At 43.9% G+C, this 19,352-nt stretch overlaps 2 protein-coding genes across 5 annotated transcripts; one reads left to right on the top strand and one right to left on the bottom strand.

Moving 5' to 3' along the window:
- Positions 1-2,252: 2,252 nt before the first annotated feature.
- LOC109864576 (inter-alpha-trypsin inhibitor heavy chain H2-like) lies at positions 2,253-16,620 on the top strand. Its single transcript, XM_031831761.1, has 20 exons — positions 2,253-2,734; positions 3,025-3,054; positions 3,656-3,694; positions 4,648-4,820; positions 4,964-5,068; positions 5,294-5,456; positions 5,576-5,812; positions 5,930-6,046; positions 6,250-6,418; positions 6,635-6,760; positions 6,931-7,112; positions 7,323-7,508; positions 8,191-8,330; positions 8,429-8,601; positions 8,713-8,847; positions 13,242-13,355; positions 13,430-13,637; positions 13,783-13,955; positions 14,147-14,258; positions 14,472-16,620. The coding sequence occupies exons 1-20, from the start codon at positions 2,642-2,644 to the stop codon at positions 14,620-14,622; spliced, it is 2,826 nt and encodes a 941-aa protein (XP_031687621.1). The 5' UTR covers positions 2,253-2,641; the 3' UTR covers positions 14,623-16,620.
- On the bottom strand, positions 14,996-19,326 carry LOC109910341 (DNA/RNA-binding protein KIN17). 4 transcript variants are annotated; one of them, XM_020509515.2, is made up of 12 exons: positions 19,082-19,324; positions 18,705-18,799; positions 18,511-18,554; positions 18,243-18,365; positions 17,972-18,156; positions 16,624-16,672; positions 16,462-16,519; positions 16,222-16,339; positions 15,991-16,110; positions 15,739-15,838; positions 15,488-15,588; positions 14,996-15,345 (listed from the first exon to the last, which is right to left on the bottom strand). In XM_020509515.2, the coding sequence occupies exons 1-12, from the start codon at positions 19,193-19,195 to the stop codon at positions 15,259-15,261; spliced, it is 1,194 nt and encodes a 397-aa protein (XP_020365104.2). In that variant the 5' UTR covers positions 19,196-19,324; the 3' UTR covers positions 14,996-15,258. The 4 variants fall into 4 exon arrangements, with proteins under 4 accessions (XP_020365104.2, XP_031687624.1, XP_031687622.1 ...); XM_031831764.1 differs by lacking the exon at positions 18,511-18,554 and having other exon boundaries at positions 19,082-19,318; XM_031831762.1 differs by having other exon boundaries at positions 15,004-15,588; positions 19,082-19,326.
- Between the last annotated feature and the right edge of the window lie 26 nt (positions 19,327-19,352).

Raw genomic sequence — 19,352 nt, 5'->3', positions numbered from 1 at the left:
TGAATTTTGAGTGAAGGGGATGAGTACTGTTCTGTAAAAAAAAATCAAGTTTTAGGAGGATGAGTTTTTGTGTAGAGCGCTGAAGCGTTTCCACACACGCATGTCAAACCAAAGGACAGCACACTCTGCAGGACAGGTTTATAGAACATTTGTAAGATATGGCGGTTTACATTACAATGATTCAGTTATTTATTTAACTAGGCATGTCAGTTAAGAACACATTTCTAATTACAAGGACGGCCTAACCCGGACGATACTGGGCCAATTGTGCGAGCCCTATGGAACTCCCAATCACAGCTGGTTGTGATACAGCTTTGAATCAAACCAGGGTCTGTAGTGACACCTCTAGCACTGAGATGCAGTGTCTTAGACCGCTGCGCCACTCGAGAGCCCTAAGCTATGAAATAAACCAGCCTGTTTCGCACAAGTGTAGCAGGTTGTGAATTTTGCAGACAACATTCCACTCCAAGAATGAGAACCGTAAATGACTGTAATGCATGCATTAAGAGTAATTAATGCAACCAAATGACGGGGATTAATGGTACATTTACTAGCCTACTGGTTACATATGTAATGGGGAATTTATCAAAATAACCAATCAAAGGGAAAACGATTCACATAATGAAACAATGAATGAGCCTTCTCACTTTGCCTCCTCCTCTCTGCTGAAACTAGCGCACAGAACAGCGCCCCTCTGTCTTACCATATGTAGCCCATGTATCTGATGCTGTCTGGTCATAAAAAGTATGACACGCCATTCTTCTTTTGTCCAGATAGCTTCAGATACATGGTCTCCACATATGGAGACAGAGGGGCGCTGTTTCGCTAGTTTAGATGCTTTACGTGAGATTGATGCGTCTTTCTATTGGTGCGCGGTCATTATCATTACTCAGACTGGAAATGCTGCCATCCTGTCATTTCAGAGATGTTACAGGATGTTTTAGGGACTGTTTATTTTCTGAGCAATACTTATTTTGAGTTGGCATTGTTGTAGGCTTTGCTGTGTGTGTGTGTGTGTGTGTGTGTGTATGTGTGTGTGTGTGTGTGTGTGTGTGTGTGTGTGTGTGTGTGTGTGTGTGCGTGCGTGCGTGCGTTCAATCAATTTCAAGCGTTTTTTTCTATGTTTCTTTTTCAAGTGCTTTTTTCCCTCCAGAAACATGCATTTATATTTCTTAATGAGTGGAAAACATTTCCGAATGCATTTCAGCGAACATTGAAGTTGAACTTTAAAGAACAAAAAACAGTGAAGAACTGTGCCTACCAGGGTTGGGGACAATTCCATTTTAAATCAGTCGATTCAGGAAGTACACTGAAATTCCAATTCCAACTCCAATTTATTTTACAGAAGGCAATGACGAAAGTTGAAATTGAATTGGAATTTCAGTTAACATTCTAAATTGACTGAGAAAAAAAGGAATTGCGCACAACCCTGGTGCCTATACTGCTCATAATTAAATCAAAACGATTACTATTTTTAATACCCATTTAAATATAATTCAAAAATTGTGGTGTGTGTTTTTGTATTGAGATTTCTTTATGGGAAATATTCATGTAAATGTACATTTTCAAAGATTTGTGTACTATATAATACTGGGAAAATAAAAATATATAACATACTAGCATTTGATATTGCTATGTGACAATGGTGCATGTCAGAGACAGAGGTCTGGATAGTAAAGGTGTGTCCTTTCAGATGTAGTAGTCTCAGCACCACACTCCCTCAAAAACAAAACCCAGTTGCGTGATTCCCCCAGAGAGCTTGCGAGAGACTCCCTATGATTGGTCAATTAATCATTCAGGAAAAGTGTTTCCACCTTAAAGGAATAATCCACTCAAAAACTATTTTAAAAAATGCATTAGTCCCAGTGTTTTGCGTGTCAGCAGTCAGGGAATCAAGCGGTTTGCATTATCATGATGATGTGGAAAGTTACAATGTGCTTTTTGAAAGTCCCGTATCTTGAAAATTTGATTGATCACATGCAAAACATTTTGGGACTGAATCAACAGTGGACTACAAATACCAAAATATAGTTTAATGCAGTGCACACCCAGCATGGTGACAAAGGTCAATAGTCAATTGTTTCCCTCTATTTCTGTTTTTGTTCTATTGTTATTGCACAGCAAAAAGGGAATTGACGTGACCTCACAGTGATTGCCATGCAAAGTGGCCAAATTTGGCACCAAATTGAATGTTTGAATTCTGTCTGAAGTCCAAACATTACCTCCACTGCCAGGTGGCCAACCCACAGGTATTATTATGATCACATAGAGAGAGGCAACTACTGCTATAGTATGCCAGAGTTTAAATCTGTACATACCAGCATTGGAAACCCAGTTCTGATTGTCTGTGTGTGTTGCAGACTTTAGGCCCTCATAAATCAACGAGAAAACCAGCCCAAAACCGAACCTGTACGATCCCAAATATGCTGTGTTTACCCTCCTACACGGCAGGTCAAGTTTCAAAGTTTCCCTCTCCGGGTTACGTGAAACACAACAAATATTGACTGGGGCCAAGTGTCTATCAGCACTCAGTGGATTTTTAACCCTCATTTTTGGGATCTTTCTGCTCCCTCTTGAGTCCCGGCTGAAGGACTATATCTGGGAGTGTTAAACCTCAGGCAACACATACAGGCCTGGAACCATGAGACGCCTGGCTCTCCTCCTAGGCCTGCTGGCCCTACACCAAACCCACTGCTTTGAGTTTGTGGTCGAGGGCGAGTGGGAGACGGAAACGGTGAGTTCATATATTTCAATGTCGACTGTTATACGATAACGAGATTGTTTTATAGATGTGTCTTAATTGCCTTAATGCTGATGGTCCCCAGGAAGAGTAGCTCCTGCCTTGGCAGCAGCTAATGTCGATCCTTAATAAATACAAATGTGTGTAGATACAGACATCTCTCTGTCAAATGTGTTTTTTTGATAACGTTCCTTTTACAGAACTATATTATATGTGACGTCCATGTGATTGATTAATGTACAACTTTATTTTCTATTTTACAAACGGCCCTTTTGTTCTACCAGTCATTAGATGAACAACATGGACGATTTAAGGTGAGATGAAACTCTTCTTTTGTTTTTTCCAAACAATTTGTCTGAATTAATGTTATACAATGTCATAGTTTGCTATTCACAATCATTAATAATGTGCATTTTTTATATTCAATATGACATTGATTCAATAATGCAACATATTATGAGGGAAATGATCCTGTCTTGAGGTGGGTTTTTCGTTTTTTTGCCCAGTTACAGAAATAGAATACCAACAACATGTAAAAGCAAGCAGTCTGCTTCATTGACCTCTGAACTATTGATAAAGGGGTTACGTAGAGGTCAATGGATTGAACCCAATGAAAGTCCTATACATGTGGTCAATATAGGCTTACTGACAATTCAAACATTTATTTTAGAATGTCTATAGAATTGTTATGCCATTTTCACCTACCTATAGTTACTGTTATGTATGAAACATTTTCTCTCTGAGGGCAGTTATGGGACAATACAGAGACTCCTGCATCCGCATTGCTTGCTTTTTGAGGTTTTAGAATGGGTATCTGTAAAGCACTTTGTGACAACTGCTGATGTAAAAAGAGATTTATAAAATACATTAGCTTGATTGATTGGTACAGAGCTGATTGTTTCTGTGTGTTTCCAGAGGGCATTATTGACCAGTGAGGAGCAGGAAGACTTTGAGGTAGGTTTCTCTCTCAGGTCTCTGCTTGGTGTTCGACCCCTCTGTCCACTGTGACAGAGTTTAGTCCTCTTATCTACTAATCAATGGTCCTGTTTGAAGAGAATCCGCTGACAGACAGGTTATTGACTTCACTCTGCAGTTGCTACATCCATTTAACGTTTCTGTGGTAAAATGTGTCACTTTCTTTCTCAGAATTCACAGCCTGTTATATGCTGACTACACCAAACATTAGGAACACCTTCCTATTATTGAGTTGCACCTCCCCCTTTTCCCCCAGAACAGCTTCAATTCATCGGGGCATGGATTCTACAAGGTGTCGAAAGCCTTCCACAGGGATTCTGGTCCATGTTGACTCCAATGCTTTCCACAGTTGTGTCAAATTGGCTGGATGTCCTTTGGGTGGTAGACCATTCTTGATTGACACAGGAAACGGTTGAGCATTAAAAACCCAGCAGCGTTGCAGTTCCTGACACAAACCGCTGCGCCTGGCACCTACTACCATACCCCATTCAAAGGCACTTAAACATTTTGCTTTGCTCATTCACCCTCGGGACGGCACACACACAAAAAAACATGTCTCAATTGTCTCAAGCTATCTCCTCCCCTTCATCTACACTGATTGAAATGTATTTATCAAGTGACATCAATAAGGGATCATAGTTTTCACCTGGATTCACCTGGTCAGTCTATGTCATGGAAAGAGCAGGTGTTCTTAAGTTTTTTTTATCATCAAGTAGATACTCCAAAACATGTTTCCTATCCATTTTTCAGTCAGATATTTTGATTTGTAGATTTAAAAAGACAATTCTGTGTCCCGAAACCAGTTGTTTTATGTGGTTTATATGTAAATGTAGAGAGCTTGAGAGCTTGACAATTCCTATGCAATGGCACTCGTCCCTAGTTGATGACATCACAGCCAAAGTCAGTCTCACGTGCTCCACCTCTCTCGGTAGGCCATCCGGGGTGATGACATCACAGTTAAGAGCTACAAGGTGGAGAGCCGCATCACGTCGCGGTTCTGCCACACCACGGTCAAGAGCTCTGTGGTCAACTCTGGTCCAAATGCCCAGAGCATTGGCTTCAACGTCCAGATCCCCAAACAAGCCTTCATCACCAACTTCACCATGTGAGCCAACCGTCTCAATCAGAATAAAAATCACAATCTCAATTCTCAATCACAATCCAAATGTCACGATCGCAATCACACTGCAATACAACTCTGAAATGAATGGAAAGAGCTGTGGACTATGTGTTGTGTCCTGTTGTTAGGAATGTGAATGGGATCACGTTTGTGGGCTCAGTGAAGGAGAAGACTGTGGCTAGGAACCTCTACGCTCAGGCTAGAGCCAGAGGGAAGGCTGCAGGCCTCGTCAGGTACCGTACAGCCCACAATGCATCATGGCTATGGTATTTAGTGTAGCTATACTGAAGAATGACATCTTGGACAATACAGGGAAATGGGTTCCCACCCATTTTTTGACCGTTATGAATCCTATGCCATTCGTAATGGTCTATGCTGTGTGTAACAAACATTGTTGTTGCATAAGACCTTTCTAGTGTCCTGTGACTGACTTTAGAGCTGGTAATCCTACACCACAGGGCTAACTCCCAGGACATGGAGACCTTTAAGACAGAGGTCCACGTGCCTCCCGGCAGTAAGATAGAGTTTGAGTTGCACTACCAGGAAATGATGCAGAGGAAGCTGGGCTTCTATGAACACTCACTACACCTGCAGCCTGGACGACTGGTGCCTCAGTTCCAGGTGAGAGAGCCTACGTTTGTGCATGTGTGCGTGCCTGTGTGTGGTATTTAACGGCTGTGTTTTGATAGGTCAGTGCTGATGTGTCAGCGTATTTGAACCGTCTCCCTGTCTCTCCGCAGGTGGACGTGTATATCTATGAGCCCATCGGCATCGCCTCTGTGGAGACACCCAACACCTTGGGAGAGCATTTCAGCGGCATGGCCAAACTCACCTCCTCGAAGGACAAGGCTCACGTGGTGTTCAAGCCCTCGCTCCAGCAGCAGAGGAAGTGCGAGAACTGCACCACCAGCGCTATCGATGGCATCTTTACCGTCAAATACGACGTCCTGAGAGACAGCAATGCCGGGGAACTACATGTGGGTACACACACTGACCGAAACACACGCAGTAACACACTCTTTGTGTCACTTTACTTTGTAACAGAAATGTAATACAGGAAGTATTGGTCACTGTTATCTCACTGTTTCTCCTAGGTTTCTGACGGGCATTTTGTGCATTTCTTCGCCCCGGCCAACCTCTCCCCCCTTCCTAAAAACATTGTATTCGTCATTGACGTCAGTGGATCTATGTGGGGAGTCAAGATGAAGCAGGTGTGTGACGTAACCATAGAAAACTCACAGGGGTCAATCTGTGCCCCATCAGGGTCGTACATCTCTCTTCTCTCACAAAAGAGCCTGCTTGCCAAATGCCACACTGCCCTCATGTGTGTATTCTGTGAAACTGCACTCAAATTACTCTCCAATCTCATTTATGACTTTATCTCTCTCTCTTGCTCGATAACTCTCTCTCTCAGACTGTGGAGGCTATGCAGACCATATTGGATGACCTGACCATGGATGACTACTTCAGCATAGTTGACTTCAACCACAACGTGCGCTGCTGGAGTGAGGAGCTGGTTCCAGGAAGCACCATACAGGTGGCTGAGGCCAAGAAATACATCCAGAACATCAAACCCAACGGAGGTGAGAGAAGGAGGGAGAGAGAAGGGAGGGATGAAAGAAAGAGAGCGACAGAGAAAGAGAGCGATGTGGAGGATTATAAGGAAGTAGAGGGTTGGATGGGATTAAGTAATGGGGAGAGACAGAGGAATGAGGAAGAGAGGAAAGAGTGGTGGATAACGAAAGGCTGTGTCTGGATATGTATCTGATTGGCTCTCGCTGCCCTTTGACCCGATCCAGGCACCAATATCAATGAGGCATTGATGAGGGCGGTGCAGATGCTGGTGAAGGCGTCCAATCAGGGCATGATTGACCCACGCTCTGTCTCCATGATCATGCTGGTGTCTGATGGAGACCCCACTGTCGGTAAGACATCACACCGCTGTTGATCCCAAAACTGACACGGACTGACGTTTCATTACCCACCTCATACCACTTCACCCCCCTTCATTTTCCCCCTCACGCCCCATCTAATAACATCTAGTGGTGTACTGCCCTTCAAATCATTGTGCTACCATCTCTCCCTCTCTGCGTAGGAGAGATCAAGCTCAGCGCCATCCAGAAGAATGTGAAGAAGGTCATGAGGGAGGAGTTCTCTCTCTTCTCATTGGGCATCGGCTTCGATGTCGACTACGACTTCCTGGAACGCATCGCCATGGAGAATAGGGGCGTGGCCCAGAGGATCTACACCAGCCACGACGCCTCAGATCAGATACGGGTACAATAGACCCCTGTCCCTGAAACTCCCATTCATCCTTCTCTACCTAATCTTCCATCCTGTTGTATCACTACTCTTCCTCCATCCCCTCCCTCCGCTCTCCCCCTTTATTATGACTACCTCTCCTCTGAAATCCCTTCCTATTGTTGTATAATCACTCTCTCACCGCCATCTCTGACCTCAACGCCCTCCTCCGTTCTCCTCCTCCAGCGGTTCTACAGCCAGGTCTCGTCTCCTCTCCTGAGGAAGATCACAGTTCAGTTCCCAGAGGACTCTGTCTCTGACGTCACACAGAACCACTTTGACAAGTACTTCAGTGGCTCAGAGCTGGTGGTGGCTGGGAAGGTGCTGCCCTCTGAGTCCACTACTCTAAACAGCTTCACCACTGCATCCGCTGTGAGTCATACATACACATGCACGCATGCACACTCATACACACAGGGGTGGAATAAGTACCCAAAAGTCATACTTGAGTAAAAGTAAAGAAAATGACTCAAGTCAAAGTGAAAGTCACCCAGTAAAATATTACTGGAGTAAAAGTCTAAAAGTATTTGGTTTTAAAAATAGTTAAGTATCCAAAGTAAAAGTAAAAGTATAAATAATTTGAAATGGCTTATATTAACCAAACCAGATAGCCAGGGGCAAACTCCAACACTCAGACATAATTAACAAACAAAACATGTTTCTTTAGTGAGTCCACCAGATATGAGGGAGTAGAGATGACCAGGGATATTCTCTTGATAAGTGGGGGAATTTTCCATTTTCCTGTCCTGCTAAGCATTCAAACTGTAAAAAGTACTTTTGGGTGTCAGGGAAAATGTATGAAGTAAAAAGTACATACTTTTAGTAGGAATGTAGTGAAGTAAAAGTAGTCAAACATATAAATAGTAAAGTACAGATATCACAAAAATTTACTTAAGTAGTACTTTAAATATGTTTTGCTTAAGTACTTTACACCACTACACACACACACACACACACACACACACACACACACACACACACACACACACACACACACACACACACACACACAATCACACGTCCTACCCTCTCTCTGTCCCCCTCTTCCTCCCAGGATCGTCTGGACCTGTCCCTACAGACTGAAGCAGACTACCTGGAGCTAGACGCTGCGCTGGCCCAGCAGCAGCATGCCTTCACTGGCTTCGCCAGACAGATGTGGGCCTACATCACTGTCAACCAGCTACTGGCCGAGAGGTTGTGCTATAATTTGCCAGCCCTTCAATACAGAATACAGAGCATGAATAATCACACAGAGTAACATTTTGTGAATGGTATATCCCTGTTCCCTGCAGGTCCATGGCCCCCACTGCTGGTCAGAAGAGGAAGATCACACAGAGGATCCTGACCCTGGCTGTGGAGCACCAGTTTGTCACGCCCCTCACTGCCCTACTGGTGGAGAGTGAGGAGGCCAAGGAGAGGTTGCTCGCTGACTCCCCTAATGACCCCAAACAGGGCTGCTGTGCAGGTGCCTGATCAAAATCACTAGAGTCCCCCATTTTGGGTCTTGTAAATGTACATGAGGGCAAGAGAGTGACTAAAGCTTTCCCAAACTCGGTGTGTGTGTGTGTGTGTGTAGGAGGATCTGGTATGGCTGCTCTCGGAGGAAGGACTCCAGTAAAGATGGTTCACAGCATCCCCCCCTGGGTCCAGATGACCACCCCTGCCCCCCCTAGCCACGCCGAGAGGCCCCTACCAGATCACATCACCATAGGTGACCATAACACACACACACCTCTATACACATCTGTGCTACAGCATAATGCTTCTCTACCTGTCCATATCACAATACGTAGAAACATACACATAGCCATTCACTCTGTTTTTAAAGGGGCAGTGTGGACACAACGTGATTTCCCTGTGTTGTATATATATTTACACACTATGAGGTTGGAATAATGCTGTGAAATTGTGAATATTATGATAATGCACTGTGTAAGAGCTGTTTGAAAAGTTTGCCTGAAATTTCAGCTTGTTTTGCTGGGTGGGGTTTTTGGACTGCCTCGTGACCAGGCGATATAAGTTAATAGACCAATAACAAAGAGAGTTGGCACACCTCTCTGCCTATAACAGCTAGTTTTCAGGTTACACATCCCTCCCATTAGGCTCCTCTCTCAGACCACTCCCAGACAGTCCTAGCTAAGTGTTTGATTGAGAAATTGCATTTTTTTTTAACTTTCAGCGTTGTGATGCAAAAATTCTAGCAAAGTGCATAGCGCTTAGAATTAAAAAGGTATTGTGGGATATTATTCCCACAAGGTATTTTTTTTTACATGGACGACACATTGGCGATAATATAAGACAAGTACTGGAAACAATAGAACACTGTCAAATCTGGGAAACCAGGCCTGATTTTCATAGCTGACTTTGAAAAGGCTTTTGATAAAGTACGACTGGAATTTATATATATGCCTGGAATATTTCAATTTTCAACCCTAGGTGTTAAACTGTCAAGAGGAGTATAACAAGGTTGCCCACTATCGGCATATCTATTTATTATGGCCATCGAAATGTTAACTATTAAAACCAGATCCAACAATAATATCTACGGCCTAGAAATCCAGGACTTAAACACAAAGGTCTCATTGTACGCTGATGATTCATGTTTTCTTGTAAATCAACAATTTGGATCCCTCCACAGCCTCAAAGATGATCTAGATAAATTGTTTAATCTCTCTGGATTACAACCAAATCATGGTAAGTGTACAATATTACGTATTGGATCACTAAAAAATTACAACTTTTACATTACTGTGTAATTTACCAATAAAATGGTTATCACGTACATGAGGAGAGACGGACCAAGGCACGGATGTTGAGTTCCACATATTTATTATAAAGTGAAATTTAGCAAGAACAAAACATATTTGTTTTATTAATAATATAAAACAAACACATTTTTTATTCAAAATATAAAACAAAATAATATCCCACAAATGCAGGTGGGGAAACAACCTACCTAAATATGAACCATATTAGCACCTTCATAGAGAAATATCTATACTAGATCACCCCCTAGTCATGCCCTGACCTACTACACCATAGAGAACAAAGGGCTCTCTGGTCAGAGCGTGACAGTACCCCCCCAAAGGTGCGACTCCGGCCGCAAAACCTGAAACCAAATGGGGAGGGTAGGGGGGGTGATTAATCCCGGTGGCGGCTCTGGTGCAGGTCGTAGCCCCCACCCAGATCCCGGATCCGGCCATGGCGCCGGGCTGAACGCTGTGCCTGGACTGGGTATCGGTGCCAAGGATGGCTCCAGCCATGGAGCTGGGTTGGACGCCATGCCTGGACTGGGGACCGGCGCAGAGGAAGGCTCCTGCCATGGAGCGGGACTGGATGCCATGCCACGACTGGGCATCGGCGCAGAGGAGAGCTCCTTCCCTGGATCGGGACTGTGGACCATCGCAGGAGGTTCCGGACTGTGGACCATCGCAGGAGGTTCCGGACTGTGGACTGCAGGAGGTTCCGGACTGGGGACCGTCGCAGGAGGTTCTGGACTGGGGACCGTCGCCGGAAGCTATGGACTCGGAACCATCGCCGGAAGCTCTGGACTGTGAATGCGCACTGAAGGCCTAGTACGTGGAGCCGGTACAGGTGGTACCGGACTGGGAAGGCGCACTGGAGGCCTGGTGCGTGGAGCCGGTACAGGTGGTACCGGACTGGGAAGGCGCACTGGAGGCCTGGTGCGTGGAGCCGGCACAGGTGGTACCGGACTGGTGACACGCACCTCAGGGCGAGTGCAGGGAACAGGCACAGGATGTACCGGACTGGGGACACGTACTTCAGGGCGACTGTGAGGAGGAGACACAGGACGCACCGGACTGGGGACACGTACTTCAGGGCGACTGCGAGGAGGAGACACAGGACGCACTGGCTCTGGAGGCCAGAAGCGTGGAGCTGGCCCAAGTTGCACCAGACTGCTAACCAGATCCTCTGGTCGGATGTTGAGCAGAACACACTTGCACAACATCTCTTCTCTCTCCCAACTTCCAAATTACCTCCCTGACAGTCTCTGGCTCTTCAGGGCGAGTGCGTGGAGCTGGCACAGATGGTACTGGGCTGAGAAGGCGCTCTTCAGTGCGCCTGCGCTGTAGCATACTCCTTGCCAGAACCTCTCTCCGGTATCTCTCATTAAATTCCTCTATCGACTCCCACACAGGCTCTGTCCCCCCCCCCCCCAAAAAAAAAAAATATATTTTTGGGCAGTTTTTTGGGCTTTCTTTGTGGCTGCGAACCCTGGCGTCATCACTGTCCTCCCTTCTCTCCTTGCGTCCTCTGTGACCCCTGCCAAGGAAGTATCTCCTGTCCTTCTATTATTTCTTCCCAGGTCCAACTTATTTTCCCCATAGTAGCACGCTGCTTGGTCCTTTGTTGGTGGGATATTCTTTCACGTACGTGAGGAGAGACGGACCAAGTCACAGCAGATGTTGAGTTCCACATATTTATTATAAAGTGAAACTTAGCAAGAACAAAACAAATAAATAAATAAACAACGAAACACGACTACGTGGTACACATGAACAAAACACAAAATAATATCCCACAAATGCAGGTGGGGAAACAACCTACCTAAATATGATCCCCAATCAGAGGCAATGATAAACAGCTGCCTCTAATTGGGAACCATATTAGCACCCACATAGAAATATCTATACTAGATCACCCCCTAGTCACGCCCTGAACAAAGGGCTCTCTATGGTCAGGGCGTGACAATGGTCTAACAGTGAAGAGGACATACTCGATATTCATATCCCAAAAGAAAGAAATAATCTCCTTACAATGCATTTGAATGTAAAGTTAGCAAAAATAGATTAGATCTTGCTACCGTGGAAAGGAAAATACCTGTGTATTTGTGGAAAAAATCACCCCCATTATCTTTTTAGTCATATCCCAGTTTACCTATTCGCTTATGGCCTTGACTACTGTACACCTAGCGACTTGTTTTTTAAATTATATGAGCAAAAATATTATATTTTATTTGTAATGGCAAGCCAGACAAAATTAAACGGGCCTATTTATATAAATAATATGAATTCAGAGGACAATAATGATTAAATATTAAAGCATAAGAGCTCTCACTAAAGGCTTCAGTCATTCAAAAGTTATACTTAAATCCAAACTGGTGCTCTAACAGATTAGTAAGGATGTCTTACCCCATGTTCAAGAATGGCCTTTTCCCCTTTATTCAGATTACAGCCTTTCACTTTCGGTTATTTGAAAATGATATAATCTCCAAAATATCACTATTTTTAAAACAAGCCATAGAAAGTTGGTTGAAATTTCAGTTTAATCCACCAGAAAAAAAAACAGAACAAATATTACAACCAATATTATGGTTAAATTCAAACATACTAATTGATAAAAAAAAACAATATTTTTGGAAAGAATGTTTAAAAAAGGTTTAATCTTTGTAAATGACATCCTAAATAGGACTGGCGGAGTTGTCACACATGCATGCAGCTAACAAAAATATATGGAAATGTCTGTTGTACTCAAAATGTAAAATGCTAGAGGCAAGTGGAAGGGGTAGAAAGTAAGGAACTTGTCTGTCGGCCCTGCATTAAAGACCAAAATTTGCTAAAGAAAATTGTGATAAATAAAAAAGTATATCAGTTTCATTTAAGGACCCCAAAAATGACAGCTGTGCCATATACAGTATATTGCAAAATAGTCGGGAAGAGATTTTCGATGTATTGATTCCATGGCACATGGTTTATGAACTGATACAGAAAACAACACTGGATTCAAAGCTTTAAATGACTATACAAAATTCTTGCAACCAATAGAATGTTATACATATGGGGGATACAACTATCCCAGTACTGCAGATTTTGCTGCAAAGAGACAGAATCATTAGATCATTTGTTTTGGTACTGTCCACATGTAACTATTTTTGTTTATTTTTGACCATTTTAATTTCAAAACAATCACAGTAAGGTACTTAATCGTTACCCAGAAATGATTTGATATTGAGATAAAAACAGCTGCATTGGGCCATCAACATTGCCTACCTCCCTACCTGGCAATGTCTCACTGGGTAATATTCCTATGTCCATTGCGTCACTATAGTAAAGGTTGTTTGTCTGTGTGTTTTCTGTGTGACAGTGGAGAACGACCCTCACTTCATCGTCCACCTGCCTAAAAACAACATGGACATCTGCTTCAACATCGACTCAGAGCCTGGACACATCCTCAATCTGGTGTCAGACCCTGGTGCAGGTATGCGTGTGCATGCAAAAAAAGTGTGTATCTTTGCTTGTGTCCTCTTATTCTCCGCCCTCTTTGTCCTCTAGGCGTGGTGGTGAATGGCCAGTTGATTGGCTCTAAGAGGGTCGGGGTGGAGGAGAAGGAGAAGGTGAACACGTACTTTGGCACCATATCAGTGTTCTACCAGCCTGACGGCATCAGTGTGTCAGTCAGCACCGACCGTATCGACCTGACTCACGGCAGGAACAACCACTCCTTCACCTGGGGAGCAACGGCCGACATCACCCAGGACAGGTAGGAACATGCACACACAGACACACACAAACCGCTGGTCAGGCACCATCAGCTTGTTTTCCTGTGGTAAGGTAAAAAAAAAGTACATTTTAAAAGTACACGGTTTCCTGTTTTAACCACATGCTATGATCCCTGTGTGTTTCAGGGTGAAGGTTTCCATAGTGAAGGACTCCAAGGTGATGGTGACGGTGGATGACAAGATCACTGTGATGGTGCTGCTACATCGTGTGTGGAAGAAACACCCAACCCACGTGGACTTCCTGGGCCTCTATATCCCCAACAACAACCAGTACTCCTCTCAGGCCCACGGCCTTATAGGTAGGTCACCAATTGGACCCAAGTGTTACCCTGTTACTGTACTGTTACAATAATGTTATAAGCTAATTCAATTATTTTACATACAGTTGCAAGATACCCTACATCTCCCTTAAAGTGAATCCTGCAGCAGTATCCCTATATTTAATCACAGCCTACTTCACTAGGTTTCACTGATCTGTGTGTGTGTGTAGGTCAGTTTGGCCAGGAGCCAGAGGTGAGGGTGTTTAACCTGCACCAGGGAGCTGACCCTCTGAAGAAGGAGGCCACCATGGAGGTGAAGGGCAACAAGCTGGTCGTCACCAGGTAAGAACACACTCTCTCATGCACATCTCTGCTGCCAGGTAAACAACACACCATTACAGGAAAAACATCAGCACGTCACACATACTCAGTCGATAGACTTCATCTCTGTTCAGGTAATCCTTCCACCATATCACACAGTGGGACATAGTGCATGTGAGTGCTAACACGACGAGGCTTGTAGACGAGGTTGTAACTATTCCACGTGTGTGACAGGGGCTGGCAGAAGGACTACAGGCGGGATCAGAAACGTGGATCTGACGTCTTCTGCTGGTTCATCCACAACAGTGGCAAAGGCTTCATCGACGGCCATTACACCAACTACATCGTCCCGCGACTCGACAGCTTCCTGCCGCTCCCGCTCTGAGCGACCAATCGCAAGGCACACAGGGGTACCATGTAACCCAGGCAGCAAGAGACAGGGCATAGTTATAATGGATATCCTCGTCCACAGGTACAGGAGACACACACATATGGAGCCAATTTGACTAGACACATATGTGTTATTACCCGTTTTCATATCACAGCTCTGTCCGACAACGCTCTCTCTTTATGAAACGTTATAAAAAGCAGTATCAGTATGTATAGCAGTGTGAATGTTTCATCATTTTCATGAAGACTACGCTGCCAGCTTTACGTACACTTCTTCACCAGAACATTCCAATGACTGTTGTATTTCTCAGACCTCATCTTACATGGCAAAATCGAATTGTTTTTCAATCAACCATTGTATCAAACAATTCATAGGTCAATTGTGTTGTACTTTATTCAATAAGTAATATTACAACATTAAAATGTATTTGTAGAGAACCATTTTAATAACGATACAAAAGAAAACTAAAAAGAAAATGTTTCCCCCCCATAATCATTGCTTGGCTAAGTCAGGAAGTGATACCTCCATAGAAAATGCATTCTGGGATATTTAGAGAAAGTAACTCTGACACAGTAGAGTCTCTCGGCTGATGGGCCTCAGTGGCAGGGTAGGGGCTCTTGGGTTACGCTGTCATGTAACAGAAGTCATGATAGATCCGGCTATTTTAGAGAAATCCTCATAGGCAATCCCGTCCACCCTCCTCCCTTTCATCCGACCCTGAGGAAGAAAACACACCCTTGTATGAGAAAATAAGAACCATTCATATCATCCCAAAGCATTTGCTATACCAAACATCTATTCCACCACCAAACGGTAGAAACTGATGCATGACGAGAGCCATTTTGTGCCTGGTCCTTACCGAGTCAAGTGTGAGGGTGGCACTGAACTTTCTCTCGTCTATGGAGTCCAGTAGGGCCTCTGTGTCTCTGTACACACCGTTCAGAACCAGGACCCGTTTACCTGTGGGACAGATTTGATTATTAGATTTGGTGAAATAACAGGTCAGATTACAGATACAGTAAAATAATGTACAGTTTGCAAATCATACATTTCCTGTGGACATGTGTGTGTGTGTGTGTGTGTGTGTAACCGTGGCGAGAACTAGGTTACCTGGTGCAGGGATGACCGTCTCCAGGTGACTCTGGTCTAGTTTCAGTTTGTCCCCTGTGTCAATCATCTTCACAACGGCTGTGTATTTATCCTGCACCTCCTACAAAACACAACTGTTAGCCTAAATAGATATGATATTCTTCTCAATGGCAGCGTACTGACTATAAACCTCTTATAAGCTACTTAGAACACAAAACTGGCCCAATCAAACATCTTGGATATGATCATGCATGTGTGGAACTAATGTGTTACCTTGATGACTCCTTTCTTCTTGTGGTATTTCTCCCCCAGTCTCTTGGTAACAACTTTGATTACGATGCCGGGGTGCAGCCAGTGGTCCGCTCTCACAGACCTCTTCTTCTGCTCCTCCATCTGAACACAACACAGCTCACAAAGGGTTACATGTGCACGTGTTTAACACAGAGTTAACTTGACAGTGCCTCAAGTCAGAGCTGAGAGGGAGAACTGGAAACACTACCGTACCTCCATGATCTCATCCAGGGCTGACTTCTTCTTCTTCTCTTTGGCTTCTGAGGTGGAGGGCGCATCTTTCCTTTTCCCTGATCCTGCTGCCTTCAGGGCACTGGGACCCAGGGCCACACTAAGGGGAAGAGGTAGACACAGTGTTAATCAGAGTGAAATCCCCACAGTCATTTACTTTTGCTGTTTTGCATTGCTATTGATGACGGTGAGTCAGTCTTACTGAGATCCAGGTTACTGTACCTGGCTTTAGATAGGCCATCCGCAGAGGAACAGGAGCCCTTGGCCAGATTGAAGGTAACTGAAATATAACCAGCGAGAGATGAGCGGACAAAACGGTGTAATCTGTATAATTTCCGACCAAACGCATCATGAGTTACCTATAAAAAAATATTAAAAACATACTTTTCTCTTCTTCACTTTCTCGTTTCAACTCAGTGAAAACCGGTGCTTCCTGAAAAAAAAGAGGGACAGGTTGTTTTTGAGTCCATGACATGTCCTAGATAAACAGTATCTTTGCTGAACAGTAGGGATGTGAATCTTTCCTTTCAAGCACGATTCGATACAGGAACAAAACTTTTAGTTTGAAATAATTCTGTGTAATTTGGTTGAATTATTTTCCATTCTAAATTAAAATCTGATACTGATTAAGTTTAGGAGCGGGGCCTCTGAGCTGGATCTGTCTGAGATGATTTCTCTGAGCTGTGTGTGAGAATGATGTATGGTGTGTGTAGGCGCCTGAGCTGAGCCAGAGAGCAAACTGAGCATCTACCACTATCTGATTTGGGGGGGGGGGTAATGCTTTTTGTCCCCTCACTTTTGAAATCTCATTCACCTACTGATTCTTTTGTAAAATGTCTATATTTATCTTTAGAAATTAGCCGAAATAGCAAATTAATGTAATTGCAGATTTGGATTGCACCCCAGTCTCAAAAGTGAATGGTTGTGCACTTTACGGAGAATTGCTCTTCTCCCACTCCGACCACAGGCTTGCAAAATGTTTGTTATGAAATTACAACTTTAACCTGTTCATGTAAAAATGGCAAAACACACTGATTGTTTAAAGCAAAACCACCAAAACTATTTCTTATGGTGAACCTGGCAATCGAAAAGCCCCAATCAAAAGTTAGATGTGCAATCAGAAAGATGTGAGTTGTGTCCACTCTGGTAGCCTATACAACTCCAGTAAAAAAATATAAATAATGCACAGTGCATTTGATAACAATGACCCAGCAAATTACATTGGTTGTCACCCAACTAATAAAGCCTAAGATTTGACATTGGGAAAGCCATTTTACAAGCATTTGAATGCTGATTGTGCCGCACAGATCTATGAATATTAGATCAGGGATAGGCTCTCGTTGGTGCGAGCTGCTCTGTGCGCAGTTGTTATCCGACTTGGAGATCAATGACTGTCATATGAATTGACATGCTTAGTTCGATAGGCTACAAAAAAGGAATGGACACATAAATTCAGTCACAAAAGATTTGAGGTCTTTTTGGAAAAACGTTAGTGAACTGGGGGTTTGTAACTTTTTAAAATAGATTTTCTGACCAATACATGCTACATTTTGATCAGTTTGGGCTCCCGCAAACCAATGCACTTGTATCTTAAACATATGTACCGGGTGCCGATGCGTATCAGTGAATCGTTACATCCCTAGTAAACAGAACCCTTGGCCAGTCCTTTTTCAGCAGACAGAGTGTAATATGCCCTCCTAGTCAGAGGAGGGCAGTAGTGGTACTCTCTCACCTCTGGCTCCCTGCCTCCTTGGCCTCGGCGGACCTGCTCCTCTATGAACTTGGCACTGCGCTCCTGGTCATCGAGGTCCTGCTTCTTCTTCCTCTCCAGCTCCTCCTGCCTCCGGATGGTCTCTGGGTCACGGTCGATGTACTGGATGTACCAGCCTTTGGGCGTCTCGTCCACCTTACAGAAACCTGGGAGAAGTCAGCAATGTCAATGATCAGACAGACACAGAAAACACACATAACCTCTGTTCTAAGAGGCATGAGCGTGAAAGTACCCTCTTTCCCCAGCCACTTGGTGAATTCAGTGAGAGTCTCCCACTGGGTGGAGTTCATATGGACATGCTCTCTGTCATTGATGTACTCGTTATAGACAATGTTGTTTTGCACTCGCTTGGTTCCTGGAGAGAGAGAGAGAGAGAGAGAGAGAGAGAGAGAGAAAGACATTCAGTCAGGTTGAGGTTTATCTTACGGTCTCTTTATAAGTAGCTAGTGTAATATTGCGTGCAGATATAATATATAGATTCAGAAGAAAGCAAATATTACCAAAGCGTCTTTTAATCAGCTCAATAAAGTCATTCTTGAACTCCCTTGGTGAGAGGAAGAGTGGAGAAAGCAAGTAAGTCCACTAGTGGAACACCTCCACTGGCTCATCATTACTGACATGTCATTTATTGGAGACAGTGTTATAGAACACGCCATACCAACAGCCAGACCTAAGTAAATGCAGATTGACTCACTGTGAGAAGTTGTCCATGATCTTGTTGGGGTCCTCCGAGGCCAGCAGCAGTTGTCTCTGGTGGGACTCGGACATGCAGTGACATTTGAAGCCATTCTATGGGCAGAAAGGGAGAGCTAGTTCAACCTTCTGTATTGTATTAACTAGCTATTGTCCTTGCCTTTACCGTTAGCACGCAGAGCTTAACTTCTGACTTTCCCGAGGACAATACAGTCCATCTAGCTCGCTAGCTAATTTACATGGATAATTTACATTATGTCACAATGAGGAGGTCGTTTATGACGCATGCAACATTTGGCTTGCTAACATCCTAGCAAATATGCCAAACGTTACGCTATATAACGTTAGATAGCTAACTTAGCTAGCCATCTTTCTTACCTCGTCTCGACATTGTTTCTGGCACATTTGACAATACCATCGCAATTTTTGAAGACCTTTTGCTTTAATCCTATTCCCGATCGCCTTTGGGCTTAGAAAACCCTCTTTCCCCATGTCAAATAATAATCGTCTACATAAACATATGCAAGACAATTATTTAAATTCGAAATAAGCCTCGAACAAGTTCAAATCTTGTTATGCTCTTCTCCTTCCTCCTAAAAAATCTGCCGCTTCCGTGGGTATTTCGTCATCAATTTACGTGTACTTTGAA

Source organism: Oncorhynchus kisutch, linkage group LG9 (assembly GCF_002021735.2).
Source record: "Oncorhynchus kisutch isolate 150728-3 linkage group LG9, Okis_V2, whole genome shotgun sequence".
In the NCBI taxonomy this organism is placed as follows: Eukaryota; Metazoa; Chordata; class Actinopteri; order Salmoniformes; family Salmonidae; genus Oncorhynchus; species Oncorhynchus kisutch.
Note: the sequence above shows the minus strand (reverse complement) of the source record. Positions and strands in the feature narration are given on the sequence as shown.